The sequence below is a fragment of the Pygoscelis adeliae genome, unplaced genomic scaffold, assembly GCF_000699105.1.
Source record: "Pygoscelis adeliae isolate BGI_AS28 unplaced genomic scaffold, ASM69910v1 Scaffold130, whole genome shotgun sequence".
Lineage (NCBI taxonomy): Eukaryota > Metazoa > Chordata > Aves > Sphenisciformes > Spheniscidae > Pygoscelis > Pygoscelis adeliae.
Window position 1 is genome coordinate 753,203 of NW_008824031.1, and position 20,394 is coordinate 773,596.

The 20,394-nt window shown below is 42.5% G+C and overlaps 1 protein-coding gene across 1 annotated transcript in view; it reads right to left on the reverse strand.

Moving 5' to 3' along the window:
• Nucleotides 1-1,284: 1,284 nt before the first annotated feature.
• Nucleotides 1,285-20,394, reverse strand: part of CEP170B (centrosomal protein 170B) — a 59,207-nt gene continuing 40,097 nt past the window's right edge. Inside the window, exons 12-18 of the mRNA XM_009327581.1 lie at nucleotides 16,903-17,152; nucleotides 14,594-14,753; nucleotides 9,944-10,087; nucleotides 8,265-8,353; nucleotides 7,607-7,700; nucleotides 6,198-6,249; nucleotides 1,285-5,467 (exon numbers count right to left, since the gene is read on the reverse strand). Coding sequence (XP_009325856.1) covers nucleotides 5,232-5,467; nucleotides 6,198-6,249; nucleotides 7,607-7,700; nucleotides 8,265-8,353; nucleotides 9,944-10,087; nucleotides 14,594-14,753; nucleotides 16,903-17,152 — 1,025 coding nt within the window. The 3' untranslated portion in view covers nucleotides 1,285-5,231. The remainder of the gene's footprint in view (nucleotides 5,468-6,197; nucleotides 6,250-7,606; nucleotides 7,701-8,264; nucleotides 8,354-9,943; nucleotides 10,088-14,593; nucleotides 14,754-16,902; nucleotides 17,153-20,394) is intronic.

Genomic DNA, 20,394 nt, shown 5'->3' on the forward strand with positions numbered 1-20,394 from the left:
GGAAGATGCACAGAGGAGATCATTACTTTTGCCATCTAGCCTTTATTTTTAATTCTGCCAGATAGCAGCTTTCATTACGTTGCAAATAGTTTTGGCCACAGTTCCACTACCTCTTACGTTTACTCAGTCAGACTGTTAAAAATTAATGAAGTGGATGCACTATTGGTTTCAAAAGGGCACTTTCCATAGCATCCCAACACAAATACCACTCAGTACTGCTGGGGAAGCCCATGGAGAGGTAATATAGTTAGTAACCCAGCCCTGTATTCTAGAGAACACAGAATGCCTTCTCTGCAGGCACAGCGTACACAAACTAAGTTTAGAGAAAGGTTTTTAAGAGAGGCAGAAGGCACTTTTTTTTTTTTAATTTTTTTTCTTGCTTTAAACACAAAATCCCTCCCTAAAACTTTAAGCGTAAAAGGTCTCACGTTCAAGTATCTAATGCAAAGGTCACCAGGGGATGGGAAGTCTCCCACTGATCCCGGTTAGGTACGAATATTATTATTTCTTTTTCCCCTTTGTCTGCATTTTAGTTATTGCTGGCAAATAATGCGATGTTTTTATCAGCTACACGTGTTCTACTTCCTACAGAAGCTGTGCTAATGCAGAGGAAGTGGAGCCAGAGTTCCACGTGGCACCAAGCAGGGTGGGGGAGGCTGCAGGCACCTGAAGGTTGGGCAGAGGGGAAGGAGGAATTAATGTTATTTGAAAAGTGCCCGGAAGGAGGCAAAGGTCTGACAGAACTGCAGGAGGGAAGGAGGACAGTGATGGAATGAAGGGAAAAATCAGAAGAATTTGACAGACACATAAACTCCAATATATATATATATAAAGATATATATATATAAAGATATATATATATAAGGTGAGAGCAAAAGAGTGATAGTAATAATGTTTTTCTATAATCACATACCTGCTGTGGAATGATCATATGCAGGCTGGATTTAACTACCATTGTTAATCATGGCAATGAAATAAAACAGTACTAAAAGTTAAATCAAGTATCACCATGCCATACTCAGAAGTAAGGACCACCCTCGGGTGATGGGGACTTGCAGACTTCAATCCTGTAACTACGGGGGCAGGGGAAAAGGGGACTCCTGTACCATTGGAGAGGGATCTGCCCCAGCCATAGCTGTCACCAGGCTGCACCGTGAGTCTTCAGTTGCCGACAATTCTTTCATTACACTGTACTTAACACCAATGTAAACAGGCAGTTGAAAAATTTAGTCCACCAAACACATACTTCCCCCCCAAATTAATACACGAAATACAGAATCATTATCACATGATAAAAGAATGATTTATTAGAGCAACTTTATGATAAAATTATATAAAATAACAATTTTTTTAAAGACGTCCACAATATCACCTTGAAACAAAATTTACAGATACTGCCTATAATCCAAACAAAAATAAATTACCATTCAAAAAAAACCAAAAGCAGAAAAAAATCAGGGCAGGAGAAACAAATCAAAATTATACACAGCATTTCAAGAGGGTGTGGAAAAGAGAAAGTCATTAATTGATTCAAGTTATACAAACGTGTTTCAGCTTTACTCTCAGACAGCTCAGCTTGCATTTGTGTTGCATGCAAATGGAATGATCCAGTGAACAGTTCAGAACAGCAGAATCAGCAGCATAACAACAGCAGAGTGTGAAATAGGCACAATTCAGCACGGGGCACATCAAAAGTGAACAGGTAGTTTTGTCTGGTCTTTGCAAAAGTTATACACATTTACTGAACTTCAAAAATAGCGAGTGTGATCTGCAAAACAAGAAAAAACTAGTAGAATCTTGCACTTAAATACTTTACACTTTTTTGTCTTTTTTTTCTTTTTGTCTCCTCTTTTTTTCAGTAGGCTGTATGTAAACATTCCACTAGTTGTACCTTTACTAACATACTTGAAGATGATGCAGACGTTCTTTTCTCCTGGAGCACGACCACGACATGACATCACTGTAGATACATTTAGGCCCTCGCTCACAAAGCTCGTACACATTCTCGCAGGAATTTACATTCACGCCATCAGAAGAGAGTAACAGGTTTTTACATTTGAAAGCGTCGAACTGAGAACATGGTTTTCAAGTATAGTGGAAGAGCTGAGGGGTGGGATTTTGAAAGGTGCTCGTGGCGTCAGGCACCCAAAGCGTATGGAAACCCGAAAGGGCCTGAGCACTTGCTTCCCTAAGACTTTGAAAATCCCACCCTTCATGACATTTCTTTAGTCAGACACAAAACACATGAAAGCAATGTGGTATGCGAGTGACCCACAGGTCAGCGTCACCCCTACCAAGCTCAATGCAAGGCCCATCCGTAGCTCACGGAAGCCAACAGGTATCTTATGCACTGATCCTGGGCCACCCAGATACACCACCACACGTCTGTCACGGTCACACTGGAGTCGCACAGAGGCATGTTTTCATGGTTGCATACAGTACTGCTTGTAAGAATGAACAATGACTGAAGGAGCTACAGTCAGGTGGCCAGCTCTTTGGCTTCTCTGGAGCAGACAGGTGCAAGTGGGGTGTACTTCAGGAGCAGTGAATACAAGAAAAAATATGTTGCATTTCATCACTGACTTGCAAAACTGTTTTAAATGCAAAGATCCAAGGACGAACGTTGTGTCAGGACACAGAAGCATTTTATAGCTTGGCTGAGTCACAAATAAAACAAATCAAGCTGTGCATCCTCCCCCCCTTCACACACACATTCTCAAATTATAAACAGACACCGATTGTTGCATCCTTATTAGTCACTTGAAGAGGTACCATATTTTGCGGGTTGATTTAATCGATGTAAGGTGTCTGTGGGCTCTCTCTCAAGTTCAGAACAGGGCAACCAAGGAAGAAAATCCATCCCTGATGTGTTCATGAATGAAAGACGACTCAAGCAATTTTCAAGTGAAAGTAAACAGAAGTCCCATCAAGGACATGTTGTAGAGAAACAAAATCCACTAGAGCACAGCCATGAAGATGTGGAAACGTGGGTAACAAATAATAATAAAAGTCAGATGTCTGAGTAATTCACATGTCTCTACAGCAAAACTGAAACTAACAGCAACACCTTATCTGTGAAGGTCCTTCAACTCCTAGTGAGTTGGGGTAGCACCCAGTCGGTTCAAACCCTAACCAAGAAGGGCTTGAAAAATTGTGTCTCATATGTCAGGAACGATACCACCACTTACGATATTAATCAAGGACGCAGTCAGGTATTTCAAGAAAAGACAGATCAGAATAAACGACTGAATGAACACATTCAGATAGTGCATATATTACAGGCAGAAGAACATCAAGGGCAAATTCTTTTTCTATTCTGCATTCATCTACATGAACTCCAGCAGATTTCTTCATGGAAGAGCATCTCCACACAAGCAGATGAGTCTTATAACCTACTGGAAATCTTGGAAGGATATTTGCACCTATTGTTTACCAGCCAGCATCTTGCACGCTCAAAAGAAACTAATGGCCTGTTGGGCCATTTTGGGACCGATCCTGTTTCTGCCTAAATTGATAGAAAGCTCCTACTGGCTTCACCAGGAAAGCAATCACGGTCTTTGCTAGTAAGATTAAACACTTTGTGAGCATCCCTATTTATGTAAATTACTTTAACAGGTTCCCACTGTTACAACATTTGAGCAGAAAAGCTCAGGTAACTACGGAAGCTAACTAAGGAATCCACTACCCACCCCAAAATATAAAGTCAGCACACAAGAAGCAGTCAAGCTTGGGAAACCATTTTCACTGGTTACATTACATGCTGTATGAGGGCAAAGTGGAACTCATCTGCTCACCTTTCCCAGTAAACGTATCCTCCAGCTAGAAAAGAATTTCTTTACCTGCTTACTGTTTATTGACCAGGAAGAATGGAAAAGGAATCGATACAAGACAGAAAAAACTGGGAGCGAACACGTCTGGAAGAGGTCCCCTCAAAACCAAAACTTCTGTTCTTAAAGCAACAAAAAATTGCTTAGTGTTTTGCAGTTTAACTGAAAGACAGAATACAAAGAACAACTTTTTTTAAGCAAAGAATTGCTCAGTGCAACTGCACATAATCCTTAGTGTTTCTAGGATTACAACAGACCAAAAATAAAATCCAGACAAAGATCCCAAATGTACCAGGTGCTTGACACTGTTGAATAGTTTCTGAAGAATACCACAGAATGGTGGTCTTCAAGCACGTTTGCATTGAAAAAAAATTTGTAACAGAACTAGCCATAAAGGTGGAGCTACATTTAAGCCATTATTTTTTCAGTCCTGTCAAGTGAACACTAGTTCACAGCAACTGTGCAATTAAGTTTATTACATGAGCCATTGGAACAGATGTTTTTCTTAGCAATTAGCTAACCACAAACATCTTAGTCTTTGGCCCAGCCAAAAGCATTTGTAGCTCATTGTAAAAAGATTGCATATTTAAAAAAAAAAAAAGCAACTTAAAGACAGCATTTGTACCAAAATCATGAAAATTTGGCAAGCTAAACTGTAAAATCTGACTTTTTGTACCTACTCCCCAAACTTTGGGCCTGAAACATCATCAAAAATAGTAACTGTATTAGTAGTCTTTACATTCATACCATTATTAACTTTTACACTTTCCCAAGAGAACAACAAAGGGTCTATTCTGTCTTATTTTGGTTTTTGGACTGAAAATAAGACGATGCACAACTTCAGTGTGGCGACCTTTTTATGACTGCTGAAAAGGACTTCTTACACAACTGTACTGAGAGTTTCTCATGGAAACCCACGATATTGCACAATCGTTCTGTTGGATTTGCACGTTAATTCCAACAGAGTTGTAATGCTTCACTTGTACAATTAAAAAAAAACCCAAACAAACCCAAAACAAATATAGTACCAAAAAAGGTGTTTTTTAAATTGCGCCTCATTACAACTGAATAATTATAAACAGGCCAATGCAAGAACACTTTAGCTTCGGCAGTATTGAACGGAGCGTATGCAAAGCCTATTTTCTCATGGCACACTGGAAGAATAAGTGAGTCATTTTCAAAAATCAGTTTGCCTCTATGCTGAATATGTGCTGCTCCACAGTGCTAGTCTTGTTTAAAGGCATACACAGACTTTCCATTCACCCTCACAGCATAGATTGGGGGTTTTTTGTGCAACGTGTTAGCAATCTAAACAACTGCTCCACACAAACTGTCCACAAACCACTCGTACACAATACTAATGCGACAGTAAATTACAGTATGATAGCAATACAAAATATTGTATCAGATCACATATTTCTCCCCATCTGGAATGAAATTCGAATCTTGTAAGCTAGAAGACCCACAGTTCGATTTCTTTGTGTAGTTTCTCATCTGTGCTGGGGACAAAGTCTCCAGTGTGGATCCAGAAGTGTTAGCAGTCCTGACTTTAGTGGCTGTAGATTGTTTTGCAGCGGAAGATGCTTTGTTACTGGCTACTACATCCAAGTTTCCAGTAGGGTCAATGATAGCATTTATGACTGGGGTGGGGAACAAAAAAAGAGACATACACAGACATATTAGCAGCACTCAGCAAAGTTTCTAAACAGAAGGTTGCTGCCTTCATTTTGAAGGCAGGAGAACCGTAGGCAGTACTCGTGTTCATTTTAGTCACGATATTTTCTTCATTAATACCTTCAGGCCTAAGCAGCTTTAACAAGCAAAACCTCTCCCAAACCAAAGCTACGAGGACATTCAACTTCCTGGTTAAATTGGAAAAGACAAACTACATCAACCAAATGGGAAGCTTTTAGCAGGAGCCCAAAATGACGCCTGTCTGTTTTTATATGTCTTTATTAAGCTTCTAGATGAGGCAAGAGCTTGTCTTGCCTTTTCTATTGCACAGAGCTCTAGGTGCAAAATTCAAGTCCAAAAAGCATAGCACAGCTTATCGGCTGAAAGACCTGCTAAATATTATTTCAGCAGAACAGACCTTTGCCAGTTCATCTTACGGGAATATGCTAATTACAACAAACAAAGCATTTCCACAGCAACAGCTTCCACATTGCAGAAGTCAACAATTTTCTTAAAAATTGGCAGCACAAGATAAATCTACTGTTCACTCCATATGCACTTGTCAGAGAGCACTATGCTAACAAACTGAACTTCTGCATCCTTTCCCAGCTTTCACTGGCAAATCAAGCCACATTATTTTATTTTGTGCAACATACTGGCATTTGAGAGACAAAAAGAACATTTTACGTGACCAACCTTCAAGCTGTTTTTGAACTCTCCTGAGCTCCTTCAGGATAGAACTGATTTCCTAGAAACAAAAGCATCAGAATGAAAAATTAAGCAACAAAGTACTCAACTGACACAGGAATCTAGTCTTACTCCTTCTGCCTTATCCAATCAAAAAGATTCAAAGTCAGTTCCAACCTTGCTTATTTAACAGAAAAGACAAAGCTAGTATCCATGAAGATGATCAGAGGGATGGAACACCTCTCCTATGAGGAAAGGCTGAGAGAGTTGGGGTTGTTCAGCCTGGAGAAGAGAAGGCTTCAGGGAGACCTGATTGCAGCCTTTCAATACTTCAATGGGGCTTATAAGAAAGACTTTTTAGCAGGGCCTGTTGCGACAGGACAAGGGGGAATGGCTTTAAACTAAAGGGGGGGAGATTTAGACTAGGTATAAGGAAGACATTTTTTACGCTGAGGGTGGTGAAGCACTGGCCCAGGTTGCCCAGAGAGGTGGTGGATGCCCCATCCCTGGAAACATTCCAGGTCAGGTTGGCTGGGGCTCTGAGCAACCTGATCTAGTTGAAGATGTCCCTGCCCACGGCAGATGACCTTTAAAGGTCCCTTCCAACCCAAACTGTTCTATGATTCTATGATCTGTATCTAGGCGCATCTGGTCAGTGCACAGGGATCAGATGCATCGTTTCACCAAGTGCTACTACACCACCCAGTTCATAGCCACAGTGGATTTTAGATTTTTAGATTTGAAATGCTAGCCAGATTAACTGTAGAAAGGCTCCTCCACACCCTCCTTAATACCAAATGCACGAAGATATTTGCAAACTCAGCTCCTAGACCAGACAAAGCAATTGGCCACATATATACTGCTGTAGCACCAAGCTACACAAGTCCTGCACAGTTATATGTATGCTTAGCATTAACCATATTTGCTGGGTCCATTATTGTACTTAAATCCCTACTGGCAGTCCCCATAAACAATCATAAGAGGTCATGAGAGCACAAACACCACCCTAGGGCTGAAGCTTTTTTATTGCCCTGTTATCTAACTGTTACAGGTGAAGAAAACAAACATTCATGAGAAACACCTGTCTACAACTGAAGCTGTGGCAACCACATGGTGGTGATGCTTTAGTAGATGTTTAAATGAGGCCTAATGACCCTGAACTTGAACATCTGTTAAGGGACTGGGTCTTTGAAGATGAATCACAAAGGGAGAGGGGAAAAGTTTGGTGAAACACAACAACTGGAGGAACTCACTTTGTCACACTTCAAACAGCAACAAAAAATAGCAGTTCAACACATGCAAATGGACTAGAAATTTCAGAAGTGAATTTGAGAAGGGCCAGAGCTTGTTATTTTGGTTTCTTACAAAGCTTTCATGGACGCAAGCCTTCAGTATTTCACTTGTTTGCAAGGTCTTACCTTGTTTGACGTCTTCAGAATTGGCACTTCGTTTTCTGAATTAATTTTGGCCTCCATCTCCTCCCAGGTCCTTTCCGAGTTTTGAAACAGAATCCTGCAATGCAAAAAGTGGAGCAGGTCTTAAAATTGCCATCCAAAAGCTGCTTGTTTAAAAGACTTAATCATCACAAGAGGTGGCAGCAAAGGAGATTAGTGGATTAGAGACTGGACAAAGCGCCTTTCAGTTGATTTAGGAACAATCCAAAGTCCTTCCCTAACTGATGTCTTCTAGAGCAACAACAGGCTTTGAAGAGTTTTCACAAGCCTTGGTGACCTGCAGGCTTTCTAAGAGCCTTGGGACAGGGAAGGAAAGGGGAGACAATCCACCAACAGGAATACATTTTCTGCTAACTCTTTGCACAGGCAACATGTCAAAGTTAAGGCATCAACAGGCATTATAAATCCAGCATTAAAATTCCAAAGGCCAAACATATGAGGAAAAGAGATGCCAAATAATCATGTTACCTCTCATTCACTACACACAGTTTCCTACATCTAGATTCCCTGCATCTTGATAACAAGACTTTCCAAGACAACAATGCATCATCTTCCACAAGTAGCAAGCCAACAAACTCAGCAGCAAGTCAACATTTCAGGCCAAGGCTAAAAAGTTACTTACTTCATTTTTTCAGCTAGGTTTTCTGTATTTTCACGGATTGTATGTGATAACTGGGACACGGGGTTCAACATCAGATTGTCAAAGATTACCTAAAATATAAGGGCAGATCAGAGAACTTTTAGCAGAAGTGGCATATTACAAAACTGGAAATTTTTACAGTAAACAATCTCCACTGAAACATCTTCATCTATCGGGATGATATTTGAAGTTCAAGGGAGATTAAGACGACATGCAGCTTTGTTGCAGCACTTTGGCAAAAAGATTAATACTAACTTGTTCGGATTTTTTTTCTTGAGGAGTGTACAAAGAGACAGAGTTGTCTGCAGTAAGATAATTATTTAAGCATTTCTGAAAGAAAAAGCTTAAGGCTTTCCAAGCCTTGCAGGCACCTCCCCCCCCCAAAAAAACCCCCAAAAGCCAAATCACAATTCAAGAAGTCCCACAAGCAGTTTCACTGAAACCATCTAATGTGATTTGTATGAGTTCAAACCACCTTCACAGCCATGTAATCCCACCATGTTACATTCTGCTTTATTAAAAACAACAACCAAAAAACCTCCAAACCCCAAATATTCAAGTCCTGTGGTTCAAAAGAGCCACCAGGCTTCTGCCAGGAAAGCCCACATCAGCTGGGCACTCTGAACCTGCATCTTTTTTTCAGCCTTGGCACGTCTCTACAGAGGAGTGAAGGATTCCTTCAGGTCAGTCACAGGACAGGATCGGTACCAGCGGCTCAGCCCAAGTTCCCCTCCATCAGCCTCTTTGAGTCACACTCCCCCTCCAGAGCAGCAGAGTGACTGTGCTGGAGACCAGCTCTCCCCTCCTGCCTGCACTGCCTCCTCGGAGCCTCTGCCCCAGCTCTTCCTTCTCAACCAGAGCCAGCAGACAGAAAGCAAGCAGAAGCAACAGCCGAGTGTTGCCACAGCAGCCTGCTCCTCCGCTCTCTGTCACCATCACCCCATTACAGCCCTCACTCCAACACCATCCCCAGCCTCAAGTTTCAGGACAGGCTTCCTCACCCTTTAGCATCACCCCAGTGATTTCCAGGTTACCCTGCTCTCTCACCCCAGAAGAATTGCATTGAATTGCACACATTGGAGGAACAATGCAGAACAAGTGGCTTGCTGTCTGCACAGCACAGCACAGCAAGCCAGCTGTGCCACTGCACTCGAGCCCAGCTGCAGAAACTCCTCATAAGGTCCAGATCCTGCCACTGCTGCTCTAGGGGCAGCTCTGACCAGCATGCCCATTGCAGAAAAATAAGGTACCTTTATTGATTAGGAACAACTGTTTTCATGTCATGATTTCTTGCCATTAAACTATCGATGCTGCAGATTTCAAAGTTGAGGTTTTTGTGTTTTTCTTTAAACGAGCAATGAAATAGCCTAAGTAGGCTCTGACGCTGAATGCCTCCTCCCAAACAACAAGTGACCAAGCCTCAGGTTTTAATGGAGTTTTACACAAGAGAGGAAACTTCCAGTCAGTATTGGCAAGAAGGGTGATTCTGTTCCTCTTTTTTTCTTTTTTAAACACTGTTCGCTGTTTCTATACCTACAAGTCAGGGTTCTTGAGAAGCGCATTTTTTTTGAGTAGCCTCCTTTGGCAGCTTAGAAAGAGCAGGTATACATACTGCAGCTTAAAGCAACGTCATACATAAAGTAAAGAAAAAGGTGGCCTGCCTCCTCACGGTTTCTTGTCCTTGTTTTTCTTGAGGGATCCTCTTCTCTATTATCGTTCATATTTTGGTCAAAATCCTTCAGTTCCACTGATCCCGGAGGCACTTTCTGGTAGTTCAGACTTGCTTCTGGAATGTGCTGCACCAACTTGGAAATAATGAGTAATGAGTCATTAAAAATTAGCAGGGAAGGAGGCACACAGACATTCACTGCAGGTATTGCAGATTTTCAGGCAAGCCCCAGAGGAACACTGATTCATTTAAGTCTTGTTCAGACAGGTATGGGTTCCTAAGCAAATTACTAGACCCCAATCCTGCAAGCATCTACCCACTAGAGTCATCCTAGGAAACTCAGTGGGGCTATTCCACTTTATAATTTTGAGACTTGAGCACATAGTTGAAAAGTACATCTTTGCCTTTTTTGAATTTAGGCTAAAACTCAAAAAGGCCCTATTTTCCCATATCTTATGTTTTAATATATCAATGCAACATTAAAGCCACACTAAAATTAATCAGAAACCATTTAGTAACACATGGAAGAGATGAAAAAGCAATACAAAACCACTGATAACGCAAATAATTAACAGGAAGAACAGAAAAGGCAAGACACCTACTCCTGTTTGGTTGACTGACAGACAAAAACTCTAGAAGAAGGGGAGGAAAATAACAGTGTCAAGACAGAGGTACAAAAATAATGGGATGGAAAGTGCACCTGAGATGGATATGCCAGCCGAAAAGATCTACGAGCAATCTGTGTTAAAACAGAAACAAAGAGATCAATGCTAGTGAATGACTGTGACAGCAAGTATCAGAGAGAACACATGGTTTGGGGTTATTTTGGGCTTGACATTCCCAAAAGCGCATTCCTGAGGACCAGCACTCGATGCCCACCCCCCGCATGCACTGAAGCCCATGGAGGTCCTGGTCACCAACCAGTTCTGCAGAGGCGATCTTGGGCAGCTCCCCAGTTACTTCGAAATGGACTGTGCTGAGTGAAATCCAGCAGCCCTCCAAGTACAGAGAACGGGCTAAACATACGGCCCAGGAGGCTCTTTGATTGGCAAAGCACACAGCTCTTGCGAGGAAACCATGTGCCATCCAAGGTCCAGGCTCCCCACACTCTATGCAATAGCACTTAGGTTATACACAGGCAGAAGGTATGAGATATTATGGTACAGGGGCACAACAGCCCAAATGTTTGGCTAATAAGCTTCCCTTTTCTAAGCATCCTTTCGTGAAGTGCAGAAACAGTAAGTCAGGCTGCTTGCAGCGGTGAAACGGCACCAGAAGGGAAGGAGATATTCCTACAGTCCAGCAGTTCTCAGCACAACCAGTTGAAAACACGGTAAGGACAGCACCTGCTCCCCCATCACCAGGAGATTTTCCCATGTGATCTGGTCTGTTCTCATGCTTTCTGTTCTGTCACACCCATAAGCATTTGCTCTCGTCATACCAACACTCATACTGAGTACGTTAAACAGCTTAACAAACATAATTGGGCTCTTAAGTTTTTGCTATTTTATTATCAACTTTAAAAAAAAGACCAACCAAAAGAATTTCACGAAGGGCTAAAATTTGCAGAAGTGGCCAGTGATTTGGGATGACCCACTTGACTACACTTGCAGCAGCTGAGCTTTCAGTTTGACGGCTCAGCTCTGCAGAAAGCTGGGTCCTGTAAAACCTACACACCCAAACAACCTGTGGCTTTGGTAAGCAGGAATCATGAAGGTTTCACCCTTGCTGAACTCTTGTTTTGTTTGGGTTTTTTTCGCTTAATTTGTAGCAGTACTCAGCTCAGTATGCCAAGAATCTAGGTTATTATAAACTATACAGCTGAGGCTACAAAAACGAACAAAACCACCCCAAACATGCACTGGGGAAACTGAAAACCTCCCTGGCAAATATCCAAACCAACACTGGACCTGAAAGGACAGAATATGAAGAATAAGGTTTAAATCTAAGGCTCCATCTTAACTTTTAAGAGAACACTCATGATTTTAATTTTTAACCAAGCTCTGTAACAAAAATAATTTAAAAAGCAAATCATTTGAGGCTGAGAAATGCTGTGCCACACACTGGTCCGAAGTGAAGCTTCTTACCAGAAGAAGGTATTATTCAGCATTAAACCCTCAAAAGTGATTCCAGCATCAGTACTTATTTTTTCTTGCATTTCTACCCACTTTATTAGAATAGGTATAAATATTTAGTAGCAGAAAATCAAGAGCTAGCAGAATGGCATACAACACTGCAAGAGCCAGAGCAGTATAAGAGACAGTCACACACAGAAAACATTTCTTATTCACATACTTCCTTTTATCAGATGTTTCAGTACATTACTATTATAACTATAGTAGCTATTTTTCATCACTATGTCTTTTCCTAGAATATTTAATATAAAGTTGTTTAATAAACACTCACAAAATTCACAGTGCTTAGCATCACACACACTGATCTTCAGATATTTCCTAGCAACTTCCCTGCATTAAGCCAAAATAATTATTTTAGCACAGATTCAGCAGCACCTAGACTGAGGGAAGTGTGTCTGCTGATTCTAGTCCAGTTCCAAAGACAAGACGTGTATTAAACCCGCATCAGTTTATATTGCTCCCATTCATAACATGACCCCCAAGATGAACTGTTCAGGATCCCAAGCTATTCAGGATTCAGCTCCACATCTCAGTATCGCCCATAGAAAGTCCTGCTGATTTAACCTGTTCCTGGCTATCGCTAACATAGGGCAGCTCCACTGATGCATGGTGGCATTTTGGGTGTAACTCAAATGGCCTCCCAGCCGCTGGCCCTGCTGAAATCACGGTGCTATCCAACCCTATTTGGAGTGAGTCTAGTTAAAAGCCTTTATGGTGGTTTCAGCCACCACTGGCTGAACACACCAAAGGTTACGGCTCCTGATCTGTCCTCATAGGCTCCTACCGGTGCTTTTTCATTTACACCACTGTGAGATCTCAAAGACTGCTCTGCAGTGGGTACTGCCGGCAGCATTACCTACGGTGCGACACAGCCCTACATTTGCTCTCCTGGCTATTGCGAGGGGGCTGACTGGCACGTCCCACACAGCGCACAGCAGCGCTGCAAAGCCACGTCGCTGCAAAGCCACGTAGGACACAGGATATCAATTCGCCTGGGTCCGACCAGTCCTGGCTTTGTGATCCTGCCATTCAGCATCACAACCGTGTGCTTTGGAGCCCATCATTTTGCACAGAGTAGAAACACTGTGTTTTGCAGGTGTTCTTCCTCTAGCAGCAGAGGACATCCCTCTACAGGAGCTGACTTATGGTCGTACCCTTCAGTGGCACTCGACAAAAAAGTAGGTACACTGATTTTCTGGAAGGAAGCGGGTGCCGAGTACTGGTCATTACCAACCCACAGCAAATGTTTCATTTGCAAGTCAGAAGTAAGGTAGATTTGTTACCTTAACTGCTCAAAAAGAATAATACAAAAGGCAGTTTTGCAGGTGTGGCACTTTCATGGAAACAAAGCAATAAAACACTTTATTGCAGAGCCTGAAGTTATTGCGAAACATTTGTGCACTGTGGCTCCAAACGGCCTCAGGAAAAAGCCCCTCCCTGAGCAGGCTGCAGTTGACCTCGGTTTAACACAAGCACAGCCACACTCGCCTGATCTGGGTATCTCCCTAAACTTCTGCTTTGCAGCTTCAGTGATGAATGCAGCAGCGTCACAGGGGCCTCCAACTACTCTCTTGGCAGGGTAACAGGTTTGGTCCTCAGCTTTGAACCCTGCTTAGGACAGGTCTGCAACTCTCACAACAGTCAACAGAGGGCCAAGAGGCCCATCTCAACTGCAGATAAAGAGAGCTATGTATTTTTTTAAGCCCACGCTGGTGGTAGACAGGAGGGAATTTGGATTTAAACAGCAGCAAAGGCAATTTTGCTTTAGCAGCTGGAGCCTCCTGATGACCCTGCAGCCAAGTTTGAGCTGAGCGGAGTCCCTGTGCTGTGGCACTGGTGAGACAAATTAAGAAATCGCCTCCCTCCTCCCCACTCCAGTGGGGACAAACCGTGTTACACAGTTCAAGAGGAAGCCACAGCTTCTCTGAAGTGCTGGAGGACAGCACTTCCCAAGCTAACTGCCTTCCTCCTTGCCCACCTCACTGGCTGGAGAGCAGAGTCCCTGCCCTCGCCCACCAATACACGGGAAGGAAGGGATTCAAGTAACACCTGCACAGCATTTCAACAGCCCTGGCAGAAAGGACACAGCAGAGGTACAAAACACACAGCTGACACAGAGCGTGCAGCCAGAGCACGTGGTCAGTGCCTTGTCTGAAACAAGGAGGGAGGCTCTGGCTCCCTGGCACAGCAGCGCAGCACACCCATTCCATCCTGCTCCTCAGATGCAAACTTCAGGGACCAAAGTCTGACTAGAGGCCTGAGATCCTTAGGAAATAATATGACTCCCACCTCTTGCAAGGCTGGCTGTGCCACAGAGGAGGGCAAAATAAAGAGCACCCTAAACAGACTGCAGTCAATCTTTCTCGTGGTGTTTTTTAGGAGGACAGGGAATGAGGGTTTTTCAGTGCTGCAGCAACTGGGGATGTTGCTCTGGTCTCCCACCACAACCGTGCCCTGTGTACTTACTAGCATTCAGAAGCAGAGATTTCTGTCATTCGGGATCTTACCTCTTCTCTCGCTGATATGGTAGAAGCAGGAGTGTTGGGCACAGAGCTGAGGGAGGTGCTTGGTCCAGTCCCCGATGAACTCTGTGAGTCCCCATCTCCAGCAACATCATGAATCTCTCGAGCAAGGATGGCCACATCCTTCACCAAGGTTTGGCTGAGCCTAAAGCACAGGGCATGCAACAGAGCCATTAGGACACAGGATACAACAAGCCTCATATTCATAAAATATAAAAAGAGCAGCCACAAAAAGTTTGTGGGAAATATAACCTATGCAGAGGCTAGGGAAAGCAGGTTTTTTTGGGGTGCCTTGGCAGGGTGCCGAAGAACACTCTAGCTGCACACAAAATAAATCCACTCCCCTCCTGAACCCAGCTTCAAAGTAGAGATTTGATAAAAAGCAAATTCTAGTGACTACACACTACCAGAAAAGTATTGGAGACAATCCATAAAGAAGCTTTATGTTATTGCTCCCCCAACCATCCACTCTACTTTCTTTTTTTTTTTTTTCAATAGAACACAAGTCAATTTTTCTTCTTGCAACTTCTTTGTTTTCCCTTTAAAAGCCCATACAAGGAAAAAAGCTTTTTTCTTTGTTACTTAAGTAATAAAAACTCAAACTCTCTCTCCTTCTTCCTCGTGGTTTATAGACTGTAAATCAAAATATGCCTCCGCATTCTCCAGAAGAGCTGAGGGATTACCGGGGTAAGTACAGCATACCTTAGAGGGATCTGGTTTTCAGAAACCAAGTCTTGAAACTTCAAGCCCCTTGACAGGTGTCCAGTTAACACTCAGAGATTGCAGTACTCTGCTCTACTTGCTCTAGATCTCAGAAACAGTTTCTAAGTGTCTGGATTGTTGCTAGCAGAGCTTAAAAAAAAAATCCCTTCAGACCAAAGTAGCTGTTGTGGTAATTCTAAAGAAAAGCTTCTAAGAAAAAAAAAATCTTCCAGCTAGCTAGCTTCATCTGAAAGACACTTTCTTCTTTAATTCAAAAAAACAAGCAATGTAATAAAACTGTCAGTTCATCAAAACATTCCCTCAGAAAGAAAATTCATAACTGAACTAATAAAAAGCCATTTGATCTGCCTGCCTAAGGTGCCCCCTATCCATGCTGGTTTGGATAGAGCTGTCACCAAACGCATTCATTATGTGATTCACTTACTGTAAACAAGTGGCATTTTCCCTTTTAACTCTCTCTGACTCCTCTAAACTCCTCCCAGTTAATTTGGGAGCAGCAACGGAAATCAGAACTGCAATTACGAAGCAGACTCTGTGACCGAGCCCTGCAACGCGCAGCGCCAGACAAGTCTGAAGCAACCATTTATTTATAGCTGCTGCAACCCGAAGCGCTCTCCCGCGCTAGGAACGCTGGAAGCCAGCGTCTCCCACACGCACACTTCATGCGGTACAGGTAATGCAGCCTAGTTTGACGGCTGACACACTTTCTAGCAGCCTGACAGCAATGTTCACACAAGAAAAGCCCTGGAAATGCTGACCAAAAGCAGACGGAAGACGGCTTCCTCAGTTGAAAGTATTTCAAGTATGGCCAGTACAATAGAAGACCAGTATTTCTGGAAAGTTGGCATAACACAGTTGCATATTAGAGATGTCAAACCTCAAATGCCACTGTTTAAAAAAAGAATCTATTTGCTTTAGTGCTGAGGTCCTCCAGGCAACCATCAGACCACCAGTATACAATAAGTTCCGTATCCAGGGACATCAAGCTAAGCAACGACTCGTTTATACACAGGGTCCAGACAGATTTTCTTGTTTGGATTCAGTTGTGCCAAGCAAAGAGGTTTCTGCCCCACAGGGACTGCTTACTGCTCCCTCACCGGCTTCAGGCAAAGCAGCTTCAACAGTTTACCTGTTCAGTCTTGCTAATCCATTCAACTTCCTCTGCAGAGAATTAGGACAGTTCACACCAACCAGTCCTTGCACACACAGTGACTTCCAGCAGAAAGCAGAGATAAGCAGGTATAGACAGTTACACCTTTTGACAGACTTAGAGCTATGAGAGGAGACCCGTCCACAGCCTGAACGAGAAACAAACCAAGATACAATGCCCTGCACCTTGGCATTTTCTACAGAGAAGGTACAACCAGCACAGCCTAGCACAGGCTGTAAAGCTTCATGAAAACCTTCTAAGTCTGAACAAGCCTATGTTCAGATATGAAGGAAAGGGAGGGCACACAAACAACAGGAGAGAGTGCCTCTCTTTCTACCTCCACACCTGAGTTTGATTTGAACACCAAGGAAAAGTCAATCCTTTTTCAACATGTGGGTCAATACACAAAGCCCCACCTCACCTGGCTATTTCTGCTATCTCTGCTGTTTGCGCCATGAAGTTGTAGGGGTCAGGGTGATCGTCAAAATCTTCATCGTCATCCGTTTCTCTGCCATTGTGCTTCTGCTTGCTCAGCCCAGAGCCACGTATCCTCGGTGTTTGTGTGGCTGTTGAAGTATGGGAGCGTTTGTGTTTAGGGGAGCTGTGATTTGAGCCATATTCTTCCTCCGAAGTAGAAGTGTAATCTGAACCCTGTGGTCTCCGCCTTGATGCTTATAAAAAATGAATTGGTTTCAGACTGAGGAAAGTAGTAAAGAATAACTACAAAAGGGCAAAAAGGTAACACAAAACTAGCCCAAGAGCACAAGGAAAGAAGAGTTTCTGTGCAGATTTTAAGTTAAACAGCACATTCTCAGAGCTTATTTCAAAGTTGAGCACTTCTATAGCTCCCATTCACTATACAAATTTGGAGTGGGAAATTCCAATGGAAAAGCAAGACGACTGTGTTAAAAACTCCAATATAGTAAATTATTACCACGGACTTGGCTTTCCATGCACAGAAGCTCTGTGTATAAGTAGCACACGTTTCAGACTCCTCATAGTCCCACAAAAGTCCTTTTCTAAGAGCAGCCCAATTTTCAAGCCTGCAGACACCTTTCCAATTAGCCGTGAGTACAAGCAAAAGGAGGGGGTTTTGAATGAAGAACAGACTATAGTGCTTGGTGTTATTTGCAAAAGTCCACACCCCCACGTTCACCTCCTGCCTCACAATTCACCATTAATGACACTCTATGAGAAAGAGCATTCACGCAGTCAGGACCAGCTTCAATCCCTGGAGCCAAGTGGAAGCTACCCACTTATCCCAACCGGTTCTGCAGATCTGTAGACACCCAGGTCCTCCTTGCATGGGAAGCATTGAGATGTCCTTATTTGAAAACTGAGCTCCCGGTGTTCACTGCCTCACTACACTCTCTACGGATACCACTTCGTTCCCTTCCATGCTCCCCTGGAGAACGAAGACCCACCAAACACAGAACCAGCCGAGTTATTTAAAATTACAACACCTAAAAGCTTCACTGTGTTACCAAGATTATCGTAACGCTGAACCACTGCAAGTGAATTAAGCCAGCATCATAGATCATACAAACAAAAATAATGAATGTGGCAAATACGATGCAGGTAGAAACTATAGATAGTTACTGTATAGTGAAAAAAATACTCCTAGACATCGCTATCTCAGCTGTAGCTATATGTATGTCTTGGCTTACAGAAGAAAATAAAGTTGCTCATATTCCATCAGTAGAGATATTCATTTATTCATTCATTTATTTTTAACACAGGTTTAGAATCAAGAGGTCACCCTGTCATTGAAGAGCAATTTTAAAATGAAGAGCCTGATTTTCCATCCCTGTACGCCAAGCGAAATCAGAATCAACTCCCTCAGTACCATTCAAATTACACTGAGTAAACAAATCGCGTACACAGAGGAGCAGGGGAGACAGGCCCTTAGCTTTCAGAGTAATCCAAGTTACCAATTCTGATGTTATCTATGCATTTCACATAAAGTTACTTCAGATGGCCCGACAATCTACTGTCATTTCTTGTCTCATGGCCAGATAGTTCCTTCTGTTCCTCCGTTAGCGAGATTAACTTTCTCCCACTGGGACAGTTGGAAACTATCATGGTTAGCTAAACGCTTTAAGAAATCCTTGAATAAATCAGCCACATCTGCCTCCTTACTCCCAAGGCTTGACACTCAATGCTTTCAAGGGTTATTGTATCATGCTAAAAAATGTCTTGATAGCACAGTGCAATAGTTCGGTTTATCAACATTTCAGTTTTGCTCCAGGAATGGGGTGCTAGGTGTTGATTCACTGTATCTATAATAGCATTAGTATAGGAACACGCATCACACACTTGGTACAGCACAATGAAGCATGAAGTACATTAGTAGACTTAGAGCTTGTGCAAGGTCCACAATCCTATTATCAAGGAATTAGGAGGTTAGTATTTTAAGAGCAACTAATTCAGAGAAAGGATTAGCATCATCTGCTTCAACTATGCACAAGGAAAGGTGTTAGCATGCTGCTACAGAGCTCTGGAAATCAAAAACCAATTCATTTAAACCAAGAACTGGCCAACACATCATTTTTCTCCAAACGATTTGAAGTCTGTGGTCCAAAGGCAGAGGGAGTGCAAAGAGTGCCTCCTGTTCGGAAAACTGTGACCACATTATTTTGCTTGTTAAACAGTAACAAATTTAAAGAAGTCAATAATAGCATCATCTCAAAAAGGCAAGAGAAGAGACTGTACATACTCTTTTAGCTTATTCACATTCTGATTTACATGCATATACAAATGTGTAAGAAAAAAATCATTAAAATAAAAGGGAAGCTGGATGCACTAAAACAATCCAAATCAAAACAAGCAGCAAATAACATTTTTAGCATGCAATAAAAATGAATACTGCAAGAAGGATAATTATTTCAACTGTATGAAAATATAGGAGAAGGACACATCCAGAACTCTAAGACCCCTTACAAAAACACAGATAAATGCTGAAAATAGCATCCCTCTCAACAGGCCCAAGAAGCCCAGCCAAAGGGGTTCTTCCTGTCCCTTTGGTCCCCCGTCATTCCTAAAAACCTAAGCAAACATATCTGCTTTGCCACATACACGGTAGGTCAAGGACTACGGGCATAGACCAGGACTTAGACCAAAGGTGTCGGGGACAATCTCTGATTACCAATTACTATCTTAGAGTTGTCATCTGCATTGTCCCCACATCTTAATTAAAGGCTGATTTCAATATGACAAATGATATTGCAAGGGTCTGTTGAGTGCACAGCTAAAGGGCAAGATAGCCCCCAAACCTCCACCTCGTGGGAAACACGACTGTGCAACTGCCTTACCTATGGCAAAAGTGAATGAAAACATACGGTAGTGGGAATCTCTTGGGGCAATCAACGTGTAGTGTCCAGCTCCACATTTGCATTTACAGGAAGAACAAGGGAATAGCCTTCACAACACAGGGACGTTTATTTCTTGTTCTCCTGTTTCAGATGCCTTCAAAACCTGCCACCTTGGACATCAGCTGTCATCAACACCTTTATAAGCTCTCTGGGAGCAAACTTTGAATCTCAGAAGTCAAAGAAAAACAGAACAGAATTCCTTGTAGCACTGGAAAGGCATTAAATTCTACCTTTTTAACAGAAAAACGGCTAATATGCTCCTGTCAAATGGCAACTAGTTGTTCAAAAAACATAGTCACTGAAAAAAAAGAAAAAGAAAAATAGCTATTTGCAATATCCTCACAGACAACACCACAATAATACCTCACTGGGTATGAGATGCTCTGTCGTCTCCAAACCCACAGGAAATCTCAACCTCCGAACAGCTTGTTAATGCAGACTTTTGTACTCACCGATGCAGCACTCCTATTACTTAGATACCAATCCTTGGCAACCATGTGCAGCCTATAAATCAGAAAGAGGGCAATAGAGGAGAAACATAA